Source organism: Tenrec ecaudatus, chromosome 2, assembly GCF_050624435.1.
Source record: "Tenrec ecaudatus isolate mTenEca1 chromosome 2, mTenEca1.hap1, whole genome shotgun sequence".
Lineage (NCBI taxonomy): Eukaryota > Metazoa > Chordata > Mammalia > Afrosoricida > Tenrecidae > Tenrec > Tenrec ecaudatus.
In genome coordinates, this window is record NC_134531.1 from 35,618,399 (window position 1) to 35,645,673 (window position 27,275).

The 27,275-nt window shown below is 37.6% G+C and overlaps 1 protein-coding gene across 2 annotated transcripts in view; it reads left to right on the forward strand.

Annotated features, from left to right (window-relative positions):
• NIPBL (NIPBL cohesin loading factor) overlaps nt 1-27,275 on the forward strand; it is a 228,890-nt gene that overhangs the window by 100,900 nt on the left and 100,715 nt on the right. For both annotated transcript variants that reach the window (XM_075540939.1, XM_075540940.1), the window contains exons 2-8: nt 13,230-13,372; nt 17,650-17,815; nt 20,012-20,139; nt 20,712-20,811; nt 21,342-21,493; nt 23,671-23,828; nt 25,200-25,296. In XM_075540939.1, the coding sequence (XP_075397054.1) occupies nt 13,309-13,372; nt 17,650-17,815; nt 20,012-20,139; nt 20,712-20,811; nt 21,342-21,493; nt 23,671-23,828; nt 25,200-25,296 (865 nt within the window). In that variant the 5' untranslated portion in view covers nt 13,230-13,308. The remainder of the gene's footprint in view (nt 1-13,229; nt 13,373-17,649; nt 17,816-20,011; nt 20,140-20,711; nt 20,812-21,341; nt 21,494-23,670; nt 23,829-25,199; nt 25,297-27,275) is intronic.

The following is a 27,275-nucleotide window of genomic DNA, read 5'->3' on the forward strand; positions in this document are numbered from 1 at the left end:
TGTTTGGAAACTGACTGTGGTAGCATGATTGAACTATGGAATGATATGATATATTTATTAATAATAATTTTTTAAATACAGCACTGGCAATGTAGTGAATTATGCATTGGGTGCTAACCAAAAGGCCAGCAATTCAAACCCACCAGCTACTCCGCAGTAGAAAGAAGAGGCTTTCTATTTCTGTGAAGATTTATAACCTTAAAAACCGAATGGGCCAGTCCTATTCTGGCCTATAAGGTCCCCTAAAAGTCAGAATCAAATCATTGGCAGTGAGGTCTGTTTTGAGTTTGTTAAAAATCATCCATTTGTGCTATTTCTGTTATGACAGCACTAGATAACTAAGCCCAATGTTTACTTCTTAAACTGTTAAACTATGCATGTAAGTTTTATATACCTTTCCCTATATATATAATAAAAATATTGAGGAAGGTGAAAATTCTTAATTGTAATTAAACGTACGAGGGAGTACCCACACTCCCCCACAAAAAAAATGGGAAAAGGGCCCAATTGGCAGAGCTATGGTAGTACCCTCAAGACAAACATTGAGCTACTCACTTTGAGTTAGTGCACCCAGTGGCATCACCTGGGACAGTTCTCTCTGGTCACAGTGGGTTTTTTTTTTGTAAAAGAAGTTTCGCTCAAACCTCTTTTTTTGTGAAAGCTGGCTTAACAACATGCAGCTGTGAAATTTTGTTGCCTGTTCTTGAAAAATGCCACAGAAACTGCTGTGATGTTGAACACAGCTTACAATGACAGCTCTGTGGGAAAAACTCAAGTATGCAAGGGGTTTTCTCTTTTCAAAAAGGAAAATGTCAATTGATAACAAACCTTCTGGACATCGGTCAACTTCCTATATGTACGAAAATGTCAACAAAATTCGTGCACTTGTGCATGACAACCAATGATGGACCATTGAAGGGATTCGGAAGTTATCTGGATTATCTTCTAGCTCAGTTCAGTGAATTTTAACGGGAGATTTGGGAATGAGAAAACTCGCTGCGAAATTTGTGCCTCGGGTTTTGACTGACCAGGAACAAGAGTGTCATGTGGAATCATGCCTTGCTTTGAAAGAAAAAACACTCCAAAGCTACCCAGACTTTTTCCCGAAGGCTATTACTGGCGACAAGACATGGTGCTACTCTTACAACCCCAGAAGCAAACCTCAAGCCAGTAGAAGACACCATAGTCCCCTTGCCCCCTCAAAAAAAAGCTTGTCAGGTGAAATCAAAGATCAAGATGACACTCTTTTCTGGTTTTTGGTTTTTTTTTTTGATGTGAGGGGATAGTGCATTTGGAGTTCATTCCACCAGATCAGACTGTTAATCAAGTTTTCTATTTAGAGGTTCTGAAAAGATTACTTTTGTGTGAGACAAAGCCTGATTTGTGGCAGATGGGGGACTGGATTTGCCACCACAACAATGCGCCTGCTCATGCAGCAATCTTTTTGTGCCAAATTTGAGCTAAAAACAGCATGCCTCTCTTGCCCTGTGCACCTGAAACACTTCACCTCACTCTATGTTACTTCCTCGATTGAAGAAGAATATGAAAGGACAGCAATTTGACATAGAGGTGAAGGAAAAAACGAGGAAGGTGCTGTGCTGTCAGCCATCCTAAGGGATGAGTTTGAAAACTCCAAGAATGGAATCACAGATTTGACAAATGTATTAAGTGTAATGGAGAGTACTTTAAAGGTGATTGGAGTGTTTTGTAAAAATTTAAATACATAGCTTTGGGGGGGGGTTCCAAGTTCTTTTGGGGACTCCCATGTATTGTTTTGCGTTACTTATAAAATCACACTAAGATATGAGTAACAAAAAATTAGTGTTACACTATTTGAGTCTATTGAAGTCTAGAACTCAAAAATATGAATTCTCTTAACAGACTGAATAGCAAATATAAGGGGCTTCAAAAAGTACAAGCCAACCCAAATATCAGCTGAGGTACTTAATTTTACCACAAAAACTGCATTTAAAATGTGCTGGAAAAGTCAGCCTATACACAAGTATATATGGTACATTGAAAATTCCATTATCTTTCAGTTCCATTTTTCATACTATTTTGAAGCTCCCTATGCAATTTTTAAAAAGACAAACATACAACTTTAACCTAAAAGCTACAAGTTAGTATTATGTCTTATGTAGTTCATATGGAGTAGATTTGTTTGGTGGCTAGTTTTTATACTTGATCTTAGCCAAAAGACTGAGAAGCAATGGTAGCTAGTTAATTAGTGCATGAATTTTTAAAATATTGTTTGTTGTCTATTTCCATGAAGGGCTTAACACTTGTCTTTTTACAAGGAAGATAATTGATCTAAAACTACATGTTAAAACTAAAATTAGAAAATTGGGGGCATTGAGCAAATTAATAACAAAGTGTTCACCAGTTTTGCAAAATATTTATAATGCCTATTAGATATTCCCATGGTGTTGTTATGTGCTATTGAGTTGACTTAGACTCAATGACCCTACAGGACAGATTAGAACTCTCTCATTTGGTTTCTGCTACTGTAATTGTTCTGGAAACTCCCATCATTTTTTGGCAGCCAGGTGCTTTAAAGCAGTCATAGCATTGTGAACGAGGGGGAGTGTGGAGTGGAGACCCAAAGCCCATCTGTAGACATTTTGACCCCCTCACAGAAGGTTCACAAGGAAGGGATGGGCCAGCCAGGGTGCAGTTAAGCCCTTTCTCCAGGTGAATGGACCTGGATCCCAAATGCGATTTCCATCATCTTGGGATTTCTTAGGATCAATTTTCTCTGTAGAAACGAAAATATGTTTATCTGCCCTAATTTTGTTACAAGCTTTTAGTAAAGAGGAAATTTGGGGGGTTAAAATGACTAAATGAACTTTGTCACACATAAGATTCCTCTTCCCCCCCCTTCCCTTTTAACAATGCAGATATTAAAGCATTGCTAGCACTCTGAGTTACCTTAATTGGTCTTGAACCAGTAAAACTATTAGTTAGAAAGCCTTCATTGTATGTAAATTCTGGCTTCTAGCTTTCAGAGAATAAAGGGAGCTAGCTAATTGGGAGAACTTCTTACCATACTTTGAAAGACTGAAAAAATTCTTAATTTGTTCAGCTGTTCTTGAAGTAACTTGCCAAACACATTTTTTTCCTCCATGTTTACCAATAAGGTTATAGACTCAATTAAGTCACTTTGCCCTTCAGGCTTCTTACACTGTATGGTTTTACAATCTTGCAATCATCCCTCTTGGTTAACTTCACTCATTCCCTCCATGCTGTCTTTAGGGGAAGTTAATGGGAGGGTCTTAGGTAGGTCCTCCTGAATGCCCTAAGGCAATGAGCCCATATCCAGAGTTTAAAAACCTTTTCCCTTCCATTTTTAATCCATATGGGGGTGCTGTTGTTTCCCCACAACAGCATTCTAGAAGACCCCTATCATTTAAAAGGTGGTCAGACTTCTCAGGTACTGTTTCCTAATAGGCATACATTTTTATAAATCATGGTATATCAGATTTTATCACTGCCTTAATTTCATCATAATCCTGATCAATAATTTCAGCAATGCCTTGAGAATTTATGTTGGACTTTTATAATAAACATCCCATGGTTCTTTTAAGTAGCGGACCCCAATTGCCGCTCTTAATAATTTAATCAGAGCTTTTGGTTTTTCCTCACAACTCTGATCAACTCCAGTATCATTTTTTAATTCTTTGACTAGGTTAAATCTTCCTGGTAGAAACTTTATTTCTCTCTCTCTCACACACACACAAAAAAACACCAAAACACTTTATTATTCTTTTGAAAACAAGCTCCTGCTTTTTGGAATCAACGGGCTGCTTGCAAGGGCTTCTGAGCCATCTCTTGGTTAATCAAACCAACTGCAGCGAGAACGGAGGCTAGGCTTTTGCAAGTTTGTTTAGGTCTGGTGCCCTGCTGTGAAGCTGGGTGATGCTTGCAGTTGTTTCTCTCTGTAAGTTCTTTGCTCTGGCAGGCAGACACCTAGCCTCCCACGCTTTGCTGAGAGTAGGGGGGAAGGGGGTCTGTATCAAGCTCCTTCCTCTAGGGAAACCTTTGCTAATGGCTTCTTTTATTGTTGAATTTTGAACAACATTGATTTGCCCAATGAGTTCCCTTCCTGCAGCGGGGGCAGAGTTCAGGTTCTTTTAAACCTGATCTTGCTGGCTGCAGCTTGCTCTCCCTACACTGTCTTTGAAGATGACCTATCTTCCCACAACAAAAGCATTTTCTTCTAGGTCTGATATAATTTGCCAAGTCAGCTGCCATGAATATACTCATCCTGAAATCATCTAGCAGTGTGCCATGTTCCCTGTAGGGACGACGCAAGGCATCTTTACAGTGTTTATTAGAGAAATCATAAGATACAGTAGGTCTCTTACTGCCTGGACATTTTTCACACATTTGGAAAGAGTCTTCCAGTCCAGACACAAAATCAGCATAGGATTTATCATTCCATTGTCTTATAGCCCTGTAACTCGGCTTTCCCTCTTCTGATGGAATTATCTTTTCCCAGCCCTTAGGCAAACAAACTTCACGTATCTGTCCTATTGTCTGTTCAGTAAACTGTAATTGAGACTCAACTGTGATATAATTCTCATCCCCTAGCAATTGATGAATTCCTATATCTATGCCATCCTCAGCATTCTTGTGTGCTCGTGCAAGGGCTGCTTCCTTCCACAGCATTTGATATTGCAGAGATTCTGAAGAGGAAAGACATATTTTCGCTAAAGCTTTCCAGTCTGTAGGAGTCCAGCTCTTGCACTCTGCTAGTGCCCTTATCCTGCTAATTACACAATGTGAATCTGGGCCATAATCATTGACTGCCTGCTTGAGATCTTTTAGCAACTTAAAGGGGAAAGGCACTGTGAATTCCTTGTGGGTATTTCCGGAAGCCTGTCTACAAGATAAGACATTCTACACCTCCTTCTGCAATCCCTCTGAAAGTAAAGGTGCTTTTCTATACTTTGCTTTTCTTCTATTCTCTGAGCTGCTCTTTTCAACCTGTATATCTTGAGGTTCAACTTCCAGAACTTCATCTTCTGTGCTAGCTCTCCTAGTTTGCATTTCTTTGGAGATAATCTCTCTACCTCCAGAGGTGGCTTGTTTGCTTGTTTTACAATCTCTAGTCTTTCTTACTATGCCAAATTCCAGCAGGGGAGCAGATGGTTTTACTATGTCCCCTTCTGACTCAGGCTTAGCTTTTGCAACTCTGCCTAAAATCTTCTCATCTGCCTGAAACCCATTCTGACTGCTTCTCGCCAGATTTAACTTTGGGTGTCTTAGACATTCCTCACTACTCTGCTGGTTCTGTTTCTTTGCTTTCCCTGCCTTTGACAGCAAGGGAGCTTCCTGGGATTGCTTAATAGCCTCTCTTTGGGTTTTGGAATCCACTGCCTCTAGTACTTTTTCACCTTTAAGCCTTTGGAGTCTGCAGTTCCCCGAGGGCACATATAGGCTTTGGCCTTGAGGTTTCTTTTCGAATCAGAGGCCTTGCATAATGAATCAATCCCTGCTTCTCCAGTTTTTACCAAAGTTTCATCACCTAAATCATACTCATTCCAAGAGACTTTAGCTTGCTTTTCTAGATTTGAATAGACACAAGACTTCTCACTACACTGATAACCCTCACTCTCTTCCTCCTGCAAAGGTACTAAGACCATCTTAACTTGAATCCACGGAGACCAGGTCTCCACAGGTCTCTCACCATCTCCCTGTGCTTTCTTTAAGTTTACAATGACCTCCTTCCAGGTCTCTATATCAAAAGTTCCTTCCTCAGGGAACCATGGATTATACCTTTTGACTACTTTCAGAAAACTTTTTCTTTTTTTTTTTTTCTTAAATTTTTTAAAATTTATTTTAACAATTTATTGGGGCTGATACAATTATTTTCACAGTTCATACATATACATACATCAGTTGTATAAAGCACATCTGTACAGTCTTTACCCTAATCATTTTTTTTCTCTTTTCTTCTTTTACATTTTATTAGAGACTCATACAACTCTTACCACAATCCATACATATACATACATCAATTGTATAAAGCACATCCATACATTCCCTGCCCCAATCATTCTCAAGGCATTTGCTCTCCACTTAAGCCCCTTGCATCAGGTCCTCTTTTTTTTCCCCCCTCCCTCCCCATTCCCCCCTCCCTCATATGCCCTTGGTAATTTATACATCGTTATTTTGTCATATCTTGCCCTATCCGGAGTCTCCCTTCCCCCCTTCTCTGCTGTCCCTCTCCCAGGGAAGAGGTCACATGTGGATCCTTGTAATCAGTTCCCCCTTTCCAACCCACTCTCCCAGCATCGTCCCTCACACCCTTGGTCCTGAAGGTATCATCCACCCTGGATTCCCTGTACCTCCAACCCTCATATGTACCAGTGTACAGCCTCTGTCCTATCCAGCCCTGCAAGGTAGAATTCGGATCATGGTAGTTGGGAAGAGGAAGCATCCAGGATCTGGGGGAAAGCTGTGTTCTTCATCGATACTACCTCACACCCTAATTAACCCATCTCCTCTCCTAAACCCCTCTATGAGGGGATCTCCATGACTGGGGTCTTAAAGGCTTGAAGATAAACAAGCGGCCATCTAGCTCAGAAGCAACAAAGTCCACATGGAAGAACACACCAGCCTGTGTGATCGAGTGGTCCCAAAGGGATCAGTTACCAGGCATCAAAGAACAAAAAATCATATCATTGACTGCACACCTCCATGATAGGATCGCTGAAGACAAATGGGTGCATAAGCAAATGTGGTGAAGAAAGCTGATGGTGCCCGGCTATCAAAAGAGATAGTGTCTGGGGTCTTAAAGGCTTGAAGGTGAACAAGCGGCCATCTAGCTCAGAAGCAAATAAGCCCACATGGAAGAAGCACACTGGCCAGTGCGATCACGAGGTGCCCAAGGGGCCAGGTATAAGGCATCATGCAAAAAAAAAAAAAAGATATAAGTGTGTGTATGTATGTGCATATATGTATATATATATCATATCAAATGAAGGGGGAAGTGCAGAGTGGAGACCCAAGGCCCAAGTGTCGGCCAATGCAGAAAACTTTTTCTTTGTTATTTTTACACCCTGTCTTGTCAATAAGTAGATAAGCATAGTACCACACATTTCAGGTTTACTTTTACCTTGCCCCATTGTCCTCTTTAAAATACTCATTCACTATTTCCACAGCTTATCGGATCCTCACTTTGCACATTTTTCTGATTCACTCTACATTCCGATGGGGTCGTACAATTGTTACATGGGATATAACCCATATTGCCACCCGATGGGTGCCATTTGCAGTATTGAGGAGAGCCAGCCCCCCACCAATACCCACAGGTTCAGTAAGCACAATTGTATGGTTGATATATATATATATATATATATGTCATCAAGAGCATGAGCGATAAGAGATATTACAGTAATTCAGTCAGACATATTACACAGTAACATTGCTCACCTCAGCCCTGCTTGGTGGTCCACGTGGAGAGAGAGGGAAGGGAAGGAGGACAAGGGGAAAGGGAACAGAGGACTGGAGAGGACGGAGAGGAGAGGGGGAATAGAGCAGGTGGGGGGTGGCGGGGGAGAGAGAAAGAGAGAGACCAGTGGGTGAGATCTCTATTGCTAACCCAGCCTTTATACCTTTTGGGGGCATTCAAGCCCACTAATTACAGGTAAAGACATACATCACAGGAAGGGGTTGCACTGTAGGTTATACAGCAATGGGAGGGGGTGGTCTAGGAATATACTCGCAATAGGAAGAGGAGGGATTGGGATTATGATGTGACAAGATAGGCGGATCCTAGATTTAAGATGGCAGCTTAACTTTGACTTGTTCTCTGGATCTCCATAGGAACCATTATCAGTAGGGTGTGTACTCCACCTACAGGAACCAAGCTAATGGTCTGGTCGCAAACCTCCAGGAGAAATAATCCATTGTCCCCAGCAGCAGGGAGCAGGTCTTCCCATGTGGGGGAGCTAAACAGCAGTTTGGCTGCAATTGCCTTCGGGGAGGATTAAGCATCTGACCTCCCCCCACACATATATTTATATGTTACTAAATTATTAGATGGGCATTGGGCCTCTACTCAAGTCCTCCCTCAATGCAACACTTTGTTCTAGTAACCTGGCATTCTGTGATGCTCACCTTCCCTACACGATCGCTGAAGGCAAAATGGATGAATAAAGCTGATGGTGCCTGGCTATTAAAAAATATAGTGTCTGGGGTCTTAAAGGCTTAAAAATAAACAAGAAACCATCTAGCTGGGAAGCAACAAAGCCCACATGGAAGAATCACACCAGCCTGTGTGATCACAGATGTCAATAAGAACAGATAGCAGGCATCAGAAGACCAAAGCAATCAAAGCATTGTGAATGAGGGGAAGTGTGGCGTGAAGACTCAAAGTCAATCTGTAGACAATTTGACCCCCTCACGGAAGGTTTACAGGGCATGGATGAGCCAGCCAGGTTTCAGGTTAGCACTAATGAAACACACAACATTCCTGAAGTTTTTTTTAATGCTTCCTCCCGCCCCCGACTTTTCATGACCTCCGTTCTACCTTACAATTCTGGTTAGACCAGAGCATGTACACAGCTACAGATAATAGCTCTTGACATATGGAATGCAGGACAGGTAAACCCCTCAGGAATAATAATGGGAATGGTGATACCATGGGGCGGGGGAGGAACTGATCACAGTGATCAACTACCAACCACCACCTACCCCCCCACCCCCCGGAGGACAAACAACAGAAATGTGGGTGAAGGGAGACAGATAATGGTGTAAGATAGGAAGATAATAATAATGATTTATAATTTATCAAGGGTTCATGAGGGTGGGAGAGGAAGGGGAAAATTGAGCTGATACCAAGAGCTCATGTAGAAAGAAAATATTTTGAAAAGGATGATGACAACATATGTACAAATGTGCTTGATGTAATTGATGTATACATTATTATAAGTACTGTAAGAGCCCCCAATAAAATGATTTATTAAAAAATTTTAAATAATAAAAAGAAAAGCCAGCTAGCACCTCTCAAATGCCACAAGGGAGAAAGGGGTGGCAATCTACTTCCATAAGGATTTGTAGCCTTAGAAATACTGTGGGGCAGTTCTACTCTGTGAATCAACATCAACTTGATAGCAGTGGGTTTGGGTTTTGAACTTACTTGTTTTATTATGCATATGAGCAATTTTACAGTGTTATATATAAAACTGTCAAACTTTTAACTTATCAGTACACTCTTAAAATTATTGAGAATTCAAAGGTGGTCTGTCTATCAATATTTACTGTATTAATAATTAGAACTAAGGATGTTTTAAAGTATTCATCAGTTAATTTTGATAGCCATTTTCCTAAACTGTAGTGAAAGAGTGACATTGTATTGCATTTCTGCAAATCTCTTTGATCTCTGACCTAATAGAAGACATGGTTTCTCACACTTGCTTCTGCATATTCAGTCTGCTAAAATGTGTTGTTTTGTTGTAGTATGTTTATACTAGTTTAATAGCCTTTTCAGATAATTTAGGATATTCCGTTGCTACATTAAGACTCAGCAAACAGTAGTTGTAAGATTAGTTGCAGCTTGGAATCTGAAACTATAGCAATGGATTTTTTTTCATCTACTTACATTAACATGAATCTTTACCCACACGTGATTTTTGAAACAACATATGTTGGTCATATTAGTTGTAATTGTTGACTATTTTATGCTTTTAGTTAAATGTTGTCACATTCCATATAGAGTTAGAAAACATATTTGACCTCAAAAGTGGTCATCAGCAGCCCCATCAAAAATATTTGAAGTTACACGCTGTCAGGCTAATGGGGCAGATACATGCTGATGTTCAGGATTCTGATTTTCACTTGAAAGCTTGAACAAATACTGCCACTTACCTTCCTCAAAGTGACAGGCTTGCTTCACTCTTTTTTGAGACTGCTGGATACCCAAACCTAAATAACCAGGATTTTTATCTTTTGGTAATTTTTCCAAGACAAAGTAGTACATCATGAAAAACTGGCTAATTGCAGTGCGAGCAAATGCTTCTTGCAATGATGCAGAAGTACTTTGGTTCCTTCTAATTTTATTTTACACAGAATATTAAAAATATAAGAACCATATACGTGGCATATATATGAACTCAAGGGTTGACGTTTAATATTAACAGATTATACTTTTTAATCAAGTACATTGTAAGTTAAAAATTGGCATAAAATGTGCTTGCTTAGTTGAAAATCCATGGCAGTGAAAGTGATTGTACATTTGGTTTAGTTCCTTCATTTGGGATAAGATACAAGTGTTCCCTACTATCATACTACCAGTGAAATTTTCAGTGCAATGAATAAGTCAAATAATTTCTTCTGAAAATAATCAAGATCTTTCAGTTAGATACTATATTCCTATTCTGTTATATACATCTAGGAAATTTCACAATCATGAGTATATTGTGAGCTGATAAATATTCTAAAATCTCTTTGATAAATCATTGAAGCTATGTGGCCAAACTTTCACTGTCTTCTCTATTGTAATTGTTTCTTTTTAAACGACTGAAGAAGTCCCAATCCAGAGCGACAGTAATGCTCATCCTGTAACTTGATGAAAGAAAAGTTGCTCTGAGGCCATAACCTAATCAGCACAGTTCGAAGTTGGAGCATACGTGTCCTTGAAATCACACTTAGGGGCTAGACCCGTTCTGGTGTCTCAGTCCCACAACAGTAACAGCAATAAGAAAAGACAAGTTTGATACAGTAAGGATAGAAAAAAATGCAGAAGCAACTATCTTCTATAAGTAGCCCACGGAAAAAGTAGGTTGCAATGATATGGTAATGATTAGTTTCTTGACTCCACCCCCTACTCCTTTTCTCCCAGTTTAACCAGCCACATGGACAATTACCAGGTAGTGAAGTATCACTCGCTCTGTCCGCCAACCTTTGTCTGGTGTGCTGCCACTCCCATTATCAGTCTGCCTAGGTTCTAATTAATAATTAATTTCTGAAGAAGGAATTATAACTGATGTTTCTTGAGCCATGAGTCTTTTCTTGTTTTAAATCAGTTACGTCTCTCATATTTTGAGAAGAGATTGTGTAAAAACACTTTGTGAGGCACTGTGAAAAATGTAAAAACTATTAGTTACTATTTCTAGGATGTGTATTATTTACTTCTGTGGAGTCAGGTAACCTCAGTGTCAATTTTATCACTTCATAGACAATTACTTTTGCTTACATATATATAAAACGGGAATGATACACATTAAGGGTATTTGCATCATGTGACATAACATCTATAAAATTCCTACAACAGAGTTTGGCATTTAGTGCTATATCCATCATTTGCCTATATCTCAAGGAGCATGCAGGGATGGTTGAAAGGTAGAATAAATACATGAACATTAAGTGATTATATAAGAATGACACAAGAAAAGTTTTTAAAATTTTTCAGAAAGGAATGTGACTTTTGCCAAAAGAATGTTGGGCAATAAATTTCATATCTTCATAGTAGATTAAGCTAACGTAGTGTGTTGACACTCTTTTGTGACCTCTCTAACCATGGCCTTGTAACACCCCACCATATGATTGGCTGAGACTACAAACAAGATGCTTGTGGCCCAAAAGGATTAGACGACAGTTTTCTAATAATAGAAATAAGGTATATAGAAGAAATAAGGTATATAGAAGAATCTATAAGGTATATAGAAAAATCCAAGGGGATTCCTCAGGTTTACCATTTCACTAGCCTTAAAATGAGCCATCCCAGAGTCAGAAAGTGTGGACCTAACGGCTACCAAAAAGAAACAGGAACAGAATTGTTCTCTGGACTTGAAGTTACTGCACTTTGAACCTTCTCTACCCAGGAGACAGAGAGGTTAAGCTAGGGAGACAGGAAGATGGTGTGCAACTGTGCAGTACAGAGTGGTGAGCTTTGTAATACACAATGACGACAGAGACCAAAGAAGCCCAAAGGCTAGAAGGCTATAAAAAGAGGTTGTCTTGAAAAAAAGATCCAGAGTTCTTTCTGATACTGAATTGTAAAGTATTCCCTTATAAACTCCATAATCCTGAGCATTTTCTGTGAGTTGTGTGGCAATTGGAACAAATTATTGAAGCAAAGCAGAAAAATAGAGCCACGAAAGATAACTGGTGCCAGAATTGGTAAAAGTTTTGGAGGTGAGGTATGGCTGACCTCTGCTTCATGGGCGTCAGTCTTAGATTGATGTTGATGGTGGTAGAAGGAGCTTCTTTCCTCTTCATGGAGGTAGAAGAGGTCAGATATTTTTATTGGTAAAAATGGATTTTAGCTGACTCTAAGGTTTTGTGAAGTATAATGGGAACCGCTTCTGGCTTGAAGAATTATGGGATTTGGGTGAAGATATGAGAGAATGTCTTGTATATAAAGATGGGAAAACACAGGATTGGTTCAGGGCAATCTTATTAGACCATTGGTTAGAGAGGATGGTTTATTTAGGAGAGAGATGAGAGACATAACGAAAAATGCAACTTGAAGCTGTGATGCTGGATTTTCCAATGTGTTTATGATTTGGAAAAGAATTAAAGTGCCTGTCAATGTTCAGTATTTCTGTCTTGCAGTGTAGTCTACTTAAGAACACAAACTGGTGCCAGATTACTTGAGCTCTAATCCTGGCTCCCTAAATTACTTTAATCTCCCTTTAAATTCATTTCCTTATCGTGTGGCAAAAACAGGTCAAGCAGTCTCTGATGAAAAACATTCTGGTTTTAAACTGCAAGACGTAATAGTACGCACCAAATAGTACTCACCAAAAATCAAAACTGTTGAATCAAATTTTGACTCCTAGGCTTTCCAAGGCAATAAATCTTTAAGGAAGCCATCTGCCACATCTTTGCCACATTGAGAAGACTGGTGGATTTCAGCCCCTGACCTCTAGTTTGGAGTCAAACTCTTAACCACTGCATCACCAGTGGTGCTCTCATACCATACTGGGCCTTGGTGAGGACTGAATGAGTTAATGTTTACAAAGCACCATGCTGTTCAACCTAAATAGTTAGGAAAAAAACAAACTGCCATCAAGTCTATTCTGACTCAGGGAACCTGCAAGACAGGGTAAAATTGCCCCCTGTGGGTTTCTTACACTGTAACTCTTTACAGAAGTAGAAAGCCTCATCTTTGTCCTGGAACAAGAGGAACCAAAAGTAATTTTATTTTTATAGTGATTAAGAGTTTTCTAATAGTATATCAAAACTCATAATTCTATTTGACTTTTCTGTGTTTGTTACAGTGTTTGGGAAATGGGAAGTAATGACAGCTGGCACCTGAACTAAGTACTTCTGTAGTCATCACCATTCCAGAACTTCAGGATGAATGGGGATATGCCCCATGTCCCCATCACCACTCTTGCGGGGATTGCTAGTCTCACAGACCGTAAGTATGGTTTATCTATTTCGTGTGAGCCCTGGTATTTATTAACATAATTTTGACAGACCGTATAACAAAAATGATGGGATACATCAAAATACAAGAATTGTTAAGTTTTGAGATTTTGAGCGAAAAACATTGTCAGTACCATTGACTTGGTGTAAGTGTGGAAGAAAAAATTTTAAGGTGAGAACCAAACACCATGTTAAAAAAAAATCTTTATCTAAAGTGACATAGGGTTTACATATAATAACTAACTTAGACTTTTTCTTTTTAGAACATATAGAAATGCTACTGAAACTGCCCTTCAAAGATGAAAATTTGGCAATCCACCTTAATATGTACTAGCTGTGTGTAATTCTGGATGCCATGTTCCAGTGATCTTTTCATCCTGCTTTACTATGTACACTTAAGAATTGTCAAAAATATTGTTAGCTTTTCATTTGAGAATTATTTAATATAGCACAATTTTTAAGAAATTTGTTCTTTTTATAATTCCTAGTCCTGGGATCGTAGGGCAAATAGCTACCCACGATAATCATCCCGATGTTATTCAAACTAAATAAAGAGAAAACAGATATGAAAGAGAAGAAGGGTGTAAAATGAGGCACTAACCTGCTTTAAATCTACTTGCTGATCTTGTGTCCAAGATTTGGGGCTTTCTAGTAGAGGAGCTCTGAAGAAAGAATTCTGAAATACTTTACCCACATTTGGGAATTCTTCAAATACTGTTTTTCTTGTTTGTTTTATTTGTTTGGTGTATTCTCTTTTATTTCCAGCTGGTTTTAATGGGGTGAAGTAAAAAAGACTATAACTTGGAGTTTAGTGCCCATCTATGATGTGTAGATTAGTAAGAAAGTAACTAGTGGAATTAGGATAACTCCCGATAAGAAAACATTTTGAGACACTTTATATAGTTTTGTTATATTGTTATAGTGAAAGTATTAACTGTAAATGCATTAGTTTTAAAATGCTTTGTGGAATATTCTGTTATCCTTTAGTTACAATTCGCCATAGGAATACCAAATCAGATATCCTACCTGGGATCTTTTTATGTTTTTCTTCCCCTACCACTTCATCTGCATATTTTAAAATTTCGTTTACCCAGTAAACTTGAGTTATTAAGTAAAATGTTAGTTCTGTGTTGTTGGTAGGTACCACCAAGTCAGTTCCAACTCATAGAGACCTTTAGTACAACAAAATGAAACACTGCCCCACCTACTCCAGTCGCACAATTGTTCTTCTGTTAGAGCCCAATGTTGAAGCTACTTTGTCAATCTGTCTTGCTGAAGGTCGTTCTCTTTTTCGCTGCCACTCTACTATACCAAGCATGATACCTTTTTGGGGAACTGGTCTCTCCTTGTAGCATGCCCACAGTTCATGCAGTATAACATGTCTAAGTCTTCACTATCCTTGCTTCTAAGGAGCATTCTGGTTGTACGTCTTTCAAGACAACTGCTTGTTCCCTTGCAAACTGGTAAATTTCAGTAGTTTTCACCAGCCCCATAATACAAATGCAAATTCAACTTCAGTCATCCGTAATCAGTATCCAAATTTCACTGCATGTGAAATGATCAAAAATACTATGGCTTGGGTCAGGTACACCGCATTCCTCAAAGTAACCTCCTTGCTTTTCAAAAATTTTTAAAGAGGTCTAGTAGATTTGTCCAACTGCTGCTTACATGTAGATCCAAGCAAGACAAAATCCTTGGCACTTAAATCTTTTATCGGTTTATCATGATAATACCTATTGGTGTAGTTATGAAGGTTTTGGGCTTCCTTACATTGATTTGTAATCCATACTGAAGACTGCAATCCCTGATCTTCAGCAGCAAGTAATTCAGCTTCTTCTCACTTTCAGGAAGCTTGGTTATATCATCTGTATCTGACAGGTTGCAGATATATTGGTCTTCCTCTGATCTTGAGCCTCATTCTTTTCCATATAGTCCAACTTCTCTGATTTGCTCAACATACAGATTGACTAAGTATGGTGAGAAGACAGAACCCTGACTCACACCCTTCCTGATTTTAAACCATGCAACATTCCCTTACTCTAGTCATAAAACTGCCTCTTGATACCTTTACAAATTCAGCATGAGCACAGTGAAGTGTTCTGGAATCCCCGTGCTTCTCTGGGTCATCTACAGTTTGATATGATCCACACAATCAAATAGCTATGCACAGTCAAAAAAAAAATCTTTCTTTGTTTTCAGCCAAGATCCACCTGACATCAACAATGATATCTCTTGTTCCATATATCCTCACCTGAATTCATCCTGAATTTTTAGCAGCTCTGTGTCAATGTACTGCTGAAACAGATATTGAACAAAATTTTACTTGCATGTAACATCGATGATACTGTTCTATAATTTGTGCATTTTTTTGTGTCACTCTTCTATGGAATTAACAAATATAGATTTCGTCCAGTCAGTTGGCCAGTAGCTATCTTTCAGTTTGTTTGTTTTGCTTTTGTTTTTTTGGCATAGGTAACTGATTGCTTTCAGTGCTTCATCAGCTTGTTGAAACATTTCAATAAACATTCCGTCAATTCCTGGAGCCTAGTTTTTGGTTAATGATTTCAGTGCAGCTTGGACTTCTTTCAGTACCATTGGTTCTTGCTCTTATTCTGCCTCTTGAAATGATTGAATGTAGACTAGTTCGTTTGGGTACAGTACTCAGTATTCTTTCCATCTCTTTTGATGCTTCCTGCATCATTCATTATTTTTTATTTTGCCCATCAAATTTTTTAGTAGTGCAATTAGGGGCTTTAATTTTTCTTGTTTTATTCCATTTACAATAGGCTGTAATTCCCTTTTGGTTTTCTAATTCTAGGTCTTTGCATTAAATTAAATTAGTTTCTTTAATTTTAACAAATCATTTTATTGGGGTCTCTTACAGCTCTTATAACAATCCATGCATCAATTGTATTTCAAGCACATTTGTACATATGTTGCCATCAACATTTCCAAAACATTTTCTTTCTACTTGAGCCCTTGGTATCAGCTCCTCTTTATTCCACCTCCCACCCCCCTGAACATTTGATAATTTATAAATAATTTTTATAATGTCTGCCATCTCCCTTCACCCACGGTTTCTGCTGTTCATCCCCCTGGTGGTGTGGGGGGGGGTGTTGTACTTCAATCCTTGAGATCATTTTACCCTTTCTCTACCCCCACCTATCTACACCCTACCCTCATGGTATCACTACTCTCATTATTGGTCCTGAGGGGTTTTTCTGTCCTGGATTTTTGTGTGTCGGGAACTCTTATCTGTACCAGTGTATATGCTCTAGTCTTGCCAGATTTTTAAGATAGAACTGGAGTCATGATAGTGGAGGTGGAGGAGCACTCAAGAAGTAGAGGAGGAATGCTGTGTGTTTTGTCAGTGCTATACTGCACCCTGGCTGGCTCGTCCCTTCCTGTGACCCTTCTGTGAGGGGATGTCCAATTTTCTACAAATGGGCTTTGGATCTTCATTCTGATCCCACCCCATCAAAATGGTTGTTTGTTTTGGGTCTTTGATACCTGATCCCATTAACTCCTTGTGAGCACACGGATTGGTGTGCTTCTTCAATGTGGGCTTTGTTACTTCTCTGCTAGATGGCCGCTTGTTGGTCTTCAAGCCTTTCAGACCCCAGACACTATGTCTTGTAATAGCCAGCACCATTACCTGTCTTCACCACACATTAGCTTATGCACCCATTTTGTCTTCAGCAATCGTGTCAGAAAAGTGAGCATCACAGAATATCCCAGGTTATTAGAGCAAAATCTTCTTGTGTTGAATGAGGACTTGAGTTGAGGCCCAATGTCCATCTGCTACCTTATTACTTAACCTATAAATATATGTACGTTCCTGTGTTTATACATGTATAAATGTCTTTTGCCTTCTAGTTCTTTCCTGTATTTCCTTTTACTTTCCTTCTGTCCCACTATCGTGCTCAACCTTCATTCAGCTCTCTGTACTTCATGCTACGTTGCACTTGATCGAACCCCACCAGGCACTTTCTGCCCTCCTTGCCATTGATTTTAGATCTTTGCTTTTCTCTTGTCCCTGGGTTTGTTGGCTCCCATCCTTTTCCCCCACCTCCTCCTCTCTTCTGCCCCCTTGGAACCGTCAGTCCCATTGTTTTCAGAATTGTTTATCCTGCCTGTCTTATATAGATTGACATGAAAAGGAAAAAGGAAATAAAAATAGCCCATGAATAGTTCCAGGTCTGAAGATATTCTTTATGGTCACTCAAATTCTAATAATTTGTGTTTTGTTTTGTTTTTTCTTTCAAATAGTCCTGAACCAGCTGCCTCTTCCATCTCCTTTACCTGCTACAACTACAAAGAGCCTTCTCTTTAATGCACGAATAGCAGAAGAGGTGAACTGCCTTTTATCCTGTAGGGATGATACTTTGGTTTCACAGCTTGTCCACAGCCTCAACCAGGTATCAACAGATCACATGTAAGTATAGTCAAGTTTACATCTAAAACTAACAGAAATTTGGGGTTTTAAGAGAATTCATATTCTTGATTTTACTTTTTATTTGAATTCTTTAGACATACTTTATTTTTTAAAAACACAATATCATGAGGTACTAGTGAGATTTAGATAGGCCAGAGTTAATTTGAAACATTTCTGACTCATGACATTCTGTAAAGTTCTTTATTTTTCACAGTATAATTTGTTTTTTTTTTTTTACATTTTATTAGGGATTTATACAACTCTTATCACAATCCATACATATATCAATTATGTAAAGCACATCTGTACATTCTTTGCCCTCATTTTCAAAGCATTTGCTCTCCACTTAAGCCCTTTGCATCAGGTCCTCTTTTTTTCCCCCTCCCTCCCCGCTACCCCTTCCCTCATGAGCCCTTGATAATTTGTACAATTTTATTTAGTCATATCTTGCCCTGTCCGACATCTCCTTTCACCCCCTTTTCTATTGTCCATCCCCCAGGGAGGAGGTCACATGTAGATCCTTGTAATCGGTTCCCCTGTAAAGTTCATTACAGCTGTGTTGGAATGATCTTGGGCTCCATCAATCATTTAGAGATTTAAAATTGCTCATGAGGTCTAAATTCCTTATAGTGCTACAGTGGTTAGAATTATCAAGCACACTTTTTGGACTGTATTCCTCACTAAAGTGAGAATAGACTCTCCTATTCTCCATGGACAATGTATAGGTAGAACCCCCCTTTTGAACCATCAGGCTTATGTAACCCATAGTTATGAATTCACTCCTATAAAATATTACAGATATGGAGTATAGCCACTGGGCTATAATAATCAGTGGGTGGCACTTTGCAGCACATACCAAAACATTTATTATTACTGAAATGTTAAAGATGTGTTCATGTGTCTCCCAGTATTTCTTTAATTACTGCACTGACGTCATTAGAACTGAACTGAACCGAATTCTTCCAAATTACACGCAAATTTGACTGACTGAAAGACAGAATCAGGAATGGAATATGTTCATAATGAGCTGTCTATAACTAGAATTCCAACAATGTGCTGCTCCCACAATTTGGGCTCATTTTTTTCTAGGAGCTTACTGTGCCATCAGTACATGTGTGTGCCGTTTCACAAAATAGACTTCTAAAAACAATATTGACTTGAATTGTGTGGTGTATTCATAGACATTTTTTTTGCACCTACTCTTAAAAAATTTTACTACAAAAAATAAAACATCTTTAACAACCCAAAATGTGTATGTGAAAGCTCGGATCTTTTATTTCTCTCCACCCACTACACTAAACAACCGTGGAGGCACAGTATAATGGAATCGTGCCTGTCATTAGGTGCAGCTGTATGGTTAGCTTGGGGTTATTTTAAAAACTGTAGCCTTTAATAAGATGAAAGAAATTCTATGAACTTTTGGATAGAAAACTGAGAGATGATGGATTAAAAACAGAAAGAAATAAAATAGTAATATTGGTTGCATCAGAAATTCTAGTGTCTGACTATTACCAATACATATTTTCAAGGTACTGCGAAACATTTTGTAAAGTAAGGAAAATAAGTAGCACATAAGCATTTCTGGTTTATTTGATGAGGAGCTTCTTAGGATTCCCGTCAGTAATTTATTGAATTTTATAAGTACCATCTTTATAGGTCTTTCCTTGTTAGATTGAATGAGTGGAACTGATACACGTAGAATTGTCTGATACACGTAGAATTGTCTAAATTTAAAAATACAGCCTCTATTTAACTTGCATAGTTCTTTAATTTGGTAGCCACTTTCAAGTTTTTTCTATATTAGTTATTTTCTCCTCAGTGACTTTATTTGAGGAAAAACAAATATAACCTCTGGGTCTTGTCTTAACCAGTTTGGTAACAGTGATGCATTCACCTGACTTACCCAAGAAGTAGACATTCCTATTCAGAAATAAAGGGAAAAAAATGCATTCCAATCACAGATATTAACTTCTTTGCATCTTCTGTTTAAAATAACAAGAAAAAACACTTATCTTTAAAGGACTTAATCTTTTATTTTTGATCATTCATTTTCTCCTAGGAATAGCATATTCAAAAATCTTTGCTGCCTAAACTCTTTTTTTTTTTCATTTTCTACCTATGTAATTTGGGATACAGGGTTTGTATAAATTACTGTTATATATATATATATATATTTTTTTTTTTTTTAAATACCAGAGAGTTGAAAGATAACCTTGGCAGTGATGATCCGGAAGGTGATGTACCAGTTTTGCTGCAGGCTGTCCTGGCAAGAAGTCCAAACGTTTTCAGGGAGAAAAGCATGCAGAACAGATATGTACAAAGTGGTAAGAATAGTAGTAATACATTTTTGTATTCTCTATCGCTATTGCATCCCATATTAGAACTTGTTTCACTTGTAATGAATTCAACTGTCTCCAAAATAAACTAGAATATCATCTAAGATAAATAAATTTTAAAGAACTTTTAAAAATTCTCTATCCTTGGCGCTGGATTAATAGTCATTAAAAAAAAACCCAGCTCACTGCCATCAAGTTGATGCTGACTTATAGCAACCATATAGAATAGGCTACAACTGCCCCTGTGAGTTCCCACAATTGTTCATTGTTTGCGGGAGTAGATAGCCTCGTCTTTGTAGAAAGTGGAGCAGCTGGTGGTTTTGAATTGCCAGCTCTGCAGATTGCAACCCAGTGCATAACTTCAAAACCATCCGGTAAAATGTGATAAAAGGGTGCTTGAAACTGAAGAGTTTTACATAACTTCTGTACTTTGCTTTTCAAAGTGGAAACTATCAGAAAGAAACAAATGTTGGGCTTGTGAAAGACTGACTTAAACGATTTAAAGGATGATTTCCTGGTAGATGAATATATAACATGGTAATTTTTTTTATGTTGCATAGGAATGATGATGTCTCAGTATAAGCTTTCTCAGAATTCCATGCACAGTAGTCCTGCATCTTCCAATTACCAACAAACCACTATCTCACATAGCCCCTCCAGGTAATATTTTATCATTTATTGGGTATTCTATAATGAAAATGCTAGTGAGTCGTCAATGAATGGATTTAGATAATGATGCATTATATATAATTGAATCCTTGAGATAATTAACATTAAATCATGATATAATTCACATGAATTATTCATCTTAAAATAAATGTCATTGCTATCATCTTAGTAAGTTTGAATGTGGTAAATAGTTTATAAGTTAAAGATAAATAAAATTTATAAAGTGTAATTTATTTGGGGAAACATGGCTTTATATACCACAAGATTGATACTTACATATAGAAGTAGTGAAATGAAAGATATCAATTTTTATAAACCACTTTAACTATAACTATGAATTTAATTTAACTATTAACTGAATTATAAGTGATTCTTGTGCTTATCTAATTTACAAATTTTTTCTCTGTACTTAGGATTTGTAAAGGATTTGTAATGTAGAAATTAAAATTTAGAGAATGTTACGGAATTTCATGGATGATCTCATTAATTTTACTTCATTATTTTTGGACTTTGTGTTTTAGCCGGTTTGTGCCACCACAGACAAGCTCTGGGAACAGATTTATGACACAACAAGGTAGCCCAGTGCCTAGTCCATATGCTCCACAAAGCCCTGCAGGATACATGCCATATTCCCATCCTTCAAGTTACACAACACATCCACAGATGCAGCAAGGTAAGAAAGTTCTTCGATATTATACTGGGAAGATGGTAGAACCTTACTGCTTATAGTTCCAACCAAATTATTTTTTCTTTTAATAATTTTTGAAACGCAAATCAAAATGTTACACTCTATGGTTAGTTGTTGCTAAATAGTATTTTAGAGATGGCTTAACTCATTAAAATACATTCATCACTTAAGGAGGCAAAAGAATCATTATGCTTTTTAGAATAGATTATTATATAACTGAATAGATTTAGTTACAAAACTGAAAAGCGTTTTTCCTATTGGACTTTATTACAGCATCTGTAAGTCAAAGAAAGAATTAATGCTTTAATTGACAAAAAGTGTGTATAATGTGGAAAATTGTCTGTAAAAGAAATTCATTACAAGTAAAGGAAAATTAATACTAGATACAAATATCTTGGTTTTTATTGTTAGTTCTCAAAGTCAACTTGGTATATGATTATTATGGTATCTTTTAAAGGTTATGTGTTCCATGCATACTAAATAATTCATTCATTGGTTGTCTAAATTGGCATGTATTTTTATTTTGACATTTTTTCAATAGATAATGTGTGGTAGGAAAAAAAACAAACATTCGTATTTTACCCACCATAATTAGCAGCAGCATTTGTACATAAGCTGTCATTCATGCATTTCTGTGTGCATTCATATTTTTTAAACAGCATAATTTTTAATTTATTAATAAACATTTAATTCAGGAATCTATTAAAGCTATCAACTCCTGGTCTCCCAAAGTTGAGACAATTTCATGCTAACTTAAGAGACACTTGGAGGCAAATCATACATTTAAAGCATACACCTTCAATTTACTAAATTTAGCTTGAATGGTTGATGTACTTGGTTAATATCCAATAGACTTTAAGTACTTGTGAAATATTTGTATGCAAGGATAAACAAAAGTTTGAGGAACATTTTAAATGTTGCTAATGAGGGGAGTAGGGAGTATGGACAGGTTTCTTATGGAAATATCTGTATGTACATGAGAATGTGTAGGAAAATACCTACGTTTTTACTCGCCATACTGTGTCATCTTTTTTGGACAGACTTCTGCTTTTTAAAATAAGAATGAGCTAAGGTTTCAAAATCTAAAGAGAAATATTTGAGAGGATTTCTTAAAAGTAGAAAGCAAAATCTGAAGGGGAAGGATTCAAAATTTCAAGATAGTTAAAGGTCTGTTGTTTCCAACAAGGAATTCTTTCTAGAAATGCACAAAGAACTCCCACAAATTATTAAGTCAAAAACTTAAACCAGTTAAAAATATGCAAAGAATATAGACAAATTGTCCAGGCAGGAGGACAGTGTATGGCTAATAACACATGAAAAGATATTTGTCGTCGTTAGTAATTAGGGAAGTGCACGATGCAGAGCAGTGGTAACTGATATACTGTAAGTGTACAGAGTATGTGTGGACACATAAGTAGTTGGGAAAGCTATTTGGTCACATTTAGTAAGGCTTAATTTAGCCATAGGAGCCCTAGTGGTGTAGTGGTAGCATGTTGGGCTCCTGACTACAAGGTCAGCAGTTTGAAGCCACCAGCTGCTACGTTGGAGAAAAATGAGGCTTCATGGGAGAAAGAAGAGGCTTTCTACTCCCATATGGAGTTACAGTCTCAGAAACCCACAGGGTCAGTTCTACCCTATCCTATAGGGTCACTATGACTTGGCTTCAACTCGATGGTCATGAGTTTGTTTGGCCTTGGGTTTAGAGTGTAACCATGTCCAGTGTTTTGATTCCTAACTACTGTACCCTAAAAAAATTCATTGCCAATAGTTCTGACTCATGCTCGTGCTGATCCTACTGAGCATGGTAGAACCGCCCCTGTTGATATCCAAGACTGTAACGCTTTACAGGGATATGCCTCTGTATAGTCATGTATAAGAAATATTGCTTACGACAGGAAAAAACGAGGCAATCTTAACCATCCAAGTGAAGAATGAGTCAGTAAATTATGTACATTATACAGTAGAATTATATGCTTTATGTAAAAATGATAAACATGATATAAAATAGATAAACCCTAGCCTAAATCAGTATGTGATGATGGTTATATTGTTGTACTTTATGTATGCTTAAAATATTTAAAAGTGTGAACCATTATTATTATCATTCACTCAGATTGTAACAATTTTTGTAAAGCTTTTAAAAAAATTCTTATTAATTTCAGCATCAGTATCAAGTCCTATTGTTGCCGGTGGTTTGAGAAATATACATGATAAAGTTTCTGGCCCGTTGTCTGGCAATTCAGCTAATCATCATGCTGATAACCCTAGACATGGTTCAAGTGACGACTATCTACACATGGTGCACAGGCTAAGTAGTGACGTATGTAATCTATTAGTTATCATTAAGGTAATAAAGATAGTTCTAATATTTGTGACATATGTATTCAATTCCATAAATGCTTAAAAGATGTCTGCCATAGTCCAAGAATTATTCAAAGCGCTATGAATCTAATGATGAGAAAAACAGTTCCTGGACACACGTAGTTTAGTTTTGAACATTGGTACCCAAATTGACTTGCCCTACTTCCCCTTCTCAGAAAAAAATAAAATTTAAAAATTATTCAGCACACAGCTGGCAATTAAAACCTTTTGTACTATAGCCCATAATCCAGGATAAAATACAGGAATCTGATTTTGCAGATTCCCTGGATCATTTCCAGTGTCCACCAGGGAAACAAACACTTAGAGCAGCGGTTCTCAATCTGTGGGTTGTGACCCCTTTGGGGGGGATCAAGCAATCCTTTCAGAGGGGTCACCTGATTCATAACAGTAGCAAAATTACAGTTATGAAGTAGCAACAAAAATAATTTTATGTTTGGGGGTTACCAAGACATGCACTGTATTAGAGGGTCATGACTAGGAAGGTTGAGAACCACTGCTCTGCAAAGAAGATAACTCAGTAAAAGTAGCCAAGAGCCTGGTCCATGGCTTTTATATTTTTAATGGTTTGAAGAAAAATGAACAGCAGCAAAGACAATATACAACAGAGACTGTATTTAGCCCACAAAATCCAAAAACAAGATTTTGAAACTGTCATCTCCTTTTCTTCTTTTATTTATCTTTTCATTTTCAACAAAAGTTTGACGAATTTTACCATAAAAGTTCATAGGTTTAGCTTCTTAATGAAATATATTTCAGTTTTACAATATTTACCTTCTCACGCCAATGTTTTCTCTTAGATGGGCAGCATTATATGTTAGTACTTGGGTATATTTTTCTTTAAGACTTTTGAAAACTTTTTCCCCTGAATTTAAATGTTGGTTTGATGCTATTATTCCCTATTCTAGAAGTTTATCTATTTACTGATTTTGTGAGATTTTCATCTAAACTGTGTCTCTGTATAAAAGGAATAAGATTTATTTTAGCCTTTAGGATCCGTGAACTCTGCCTTCAAAACATTTACAACCTCCTAGGGTGTTCAAGCTCCTTTAGAAAATAGCAAACAAAAATGGAGCATATTAGTAACACCAATTTTCTTATTCATTGCCATGCTTAGGCTGTTGATTCTTTTGGATACAATTTCAATTCTGCTAAGATATACCAAGAAGAAAACAGGAAAGTGCAGAAGAATTATGCTTTTGAATACCAACACTTTCCCTGTCAGTAATTTGTGTCTTTTATTGGTTCTCTTTAAGATTTCTGTAGCACCTCTTGTATCACTCAGCATGTAAGTTTTACACTCTATTCTTAGGATGGGGATTCTTCAACAGTGAGGACTGCTACATCATTCCCCCTGAGATCTCCTCAACCAGTGTGCTCCCCTGCAGGAAGTGATGGAACTCCAAAAGGTACGAATGCCATTCAGATTTCTTTGACTATTTCATGTTTCAAGTTGAGTAAGGAGTTCTTAATGTCTTTGATCATATACTAAAAAATCTCATCTTTATTATTTTTCCTTTGTCATAGAAAAAATAAGGAAACCTATTTTGAAGCAAGTCTAGATCATGAAATTTAAATTTGTCTATTCTTGGATTCATTCATCGCTATTCTCTTAAATCTGTCAGCTATGTAGTTTTCTAGAATGTGTCCAGATTAACTTTTATTTAGAAAAGCATGATATCTTTTGAATACATTAAAATTATTGATCATTTAGTCTCTTCTACCCTCCCCAAACGAACTTCATTGCTGTGGAGTTGATTCCAAGTCTTAGCAAACTTAAAGGACAGAAAAGTAACCCACAAGGCTTCCAAGGCTGTAAATCTAAATGAGAGTGGACTGCCGCATCTATCTCAGGGTGTGGCTGGTAGGTTCAGACCATGGACCTTTTTATTGATTTGTTGTTAGGTGCCATCAAATCAGCTCCCACTCATCATGACCCTATGTATGACAACAGGAAGTACTGCGTGGTCCACGGCCAACCTCACCATTTTTACATTTGACTCATTGCTATAGGCAACTGTGTCTGCTCCATCTCATCAAGGGTGTTCTCAACTTCACCAAGCATAATGTCCTTTTCCAGGAATTGATTTCTCTTGATACCATGTCCAAAATACATGAGGCATAAAGTCTTGGCATCCCTGCTTCAAAGAAGCATTATGGCTGAACTTCGTCCAAAATAGGTTAATTGTTGGCACCTGAGCACTTGAACTACTGTGCTGTGCCACTAGTATACACTTTTCCAACCTAACACTCCCCCAAAAATGTCTATGTAGTCCACTTCTTTTGTCTCTCCCCATTTAATTAACTCATCTTCATTTCTTTCTCTCTCAATAGTTTTTTTTAAAATCTCCCCTGAACTGCTCTTATTGCCTATATTATTCACTTTGATAAACAGCATTAGTTACTTTTTTGAGTTGGATTCTTAGATCACTGTCTTTAGTTCCAGTCTTATCTCTCAAGTTATAATTATTCATTCCCAAACCAAACTTCCTTGATACTTCGCAGTTATTTCAAGTACATGTTCACATTGTTTTCACTTTTTTCTGCCATTCATCTCTCTATTCTCTTGCTCTAAATTATCTTCACCTAAAAATTTGGAGTCATCTAAGAGTCTTCTCTCACCTTGCCTCTTACTTAGTCAATTAAGTCTATCTTGTTCTATATTGTCTTCTTGACTCTTTCACGTTTAATTTCATCTCAACTTGTTAAAATCCTCTTTACCCTTCAAGACCATTAGTGGGTTTTTTGCTAGCAATTTATCCTATATCACAATGGCTCAATAGTAGAATCCTCCTTTTCCATGCAAGAGACCCAGGGTTGATTCCCATTCTGTGTTAATTTATTCACAACCACCACTCATATGTCATTGAAGGCTGCATGTTACTGTGATACTGAAAAGCTCTCCTGGTCTACTTTTGACAACTATGGATTCCCGTGGTCTTACCCATAACCAGTCATGGGAGTGAGGAAGGACTGAGCCACATTCCTTCATTGGCGCATGAGTTTTGGTATGGCAGCACAGCAGCTAATTGCAACAGCATGCTATTAGGAACATGAACTTTGTTTTGTAGATTTTTTAATTCTCAAAGAACCTCTTGTGGCTTTAGTAGATCCACTAAGCTGTGATATTAAGTCGGGGCTATTTTTTAAAATACCTTACTTTATAGCCAAATCATTTTAATTTTGAGATATTTTTAATATTGTTTTATTAGGAGCTCATACAACTTTTATCACAATCCATACATACATCAGTTGTGTAAAGGACATTTGGACATTCATTGCCCTCATCATTCTCAAAACATTTGCTCTCCACCTAAGCCCCTGGCATCAGCTCCTCATTTTTCCCCTCACTCCCCACTCCCACTTCTCTCATGAGCCCTTGATAATT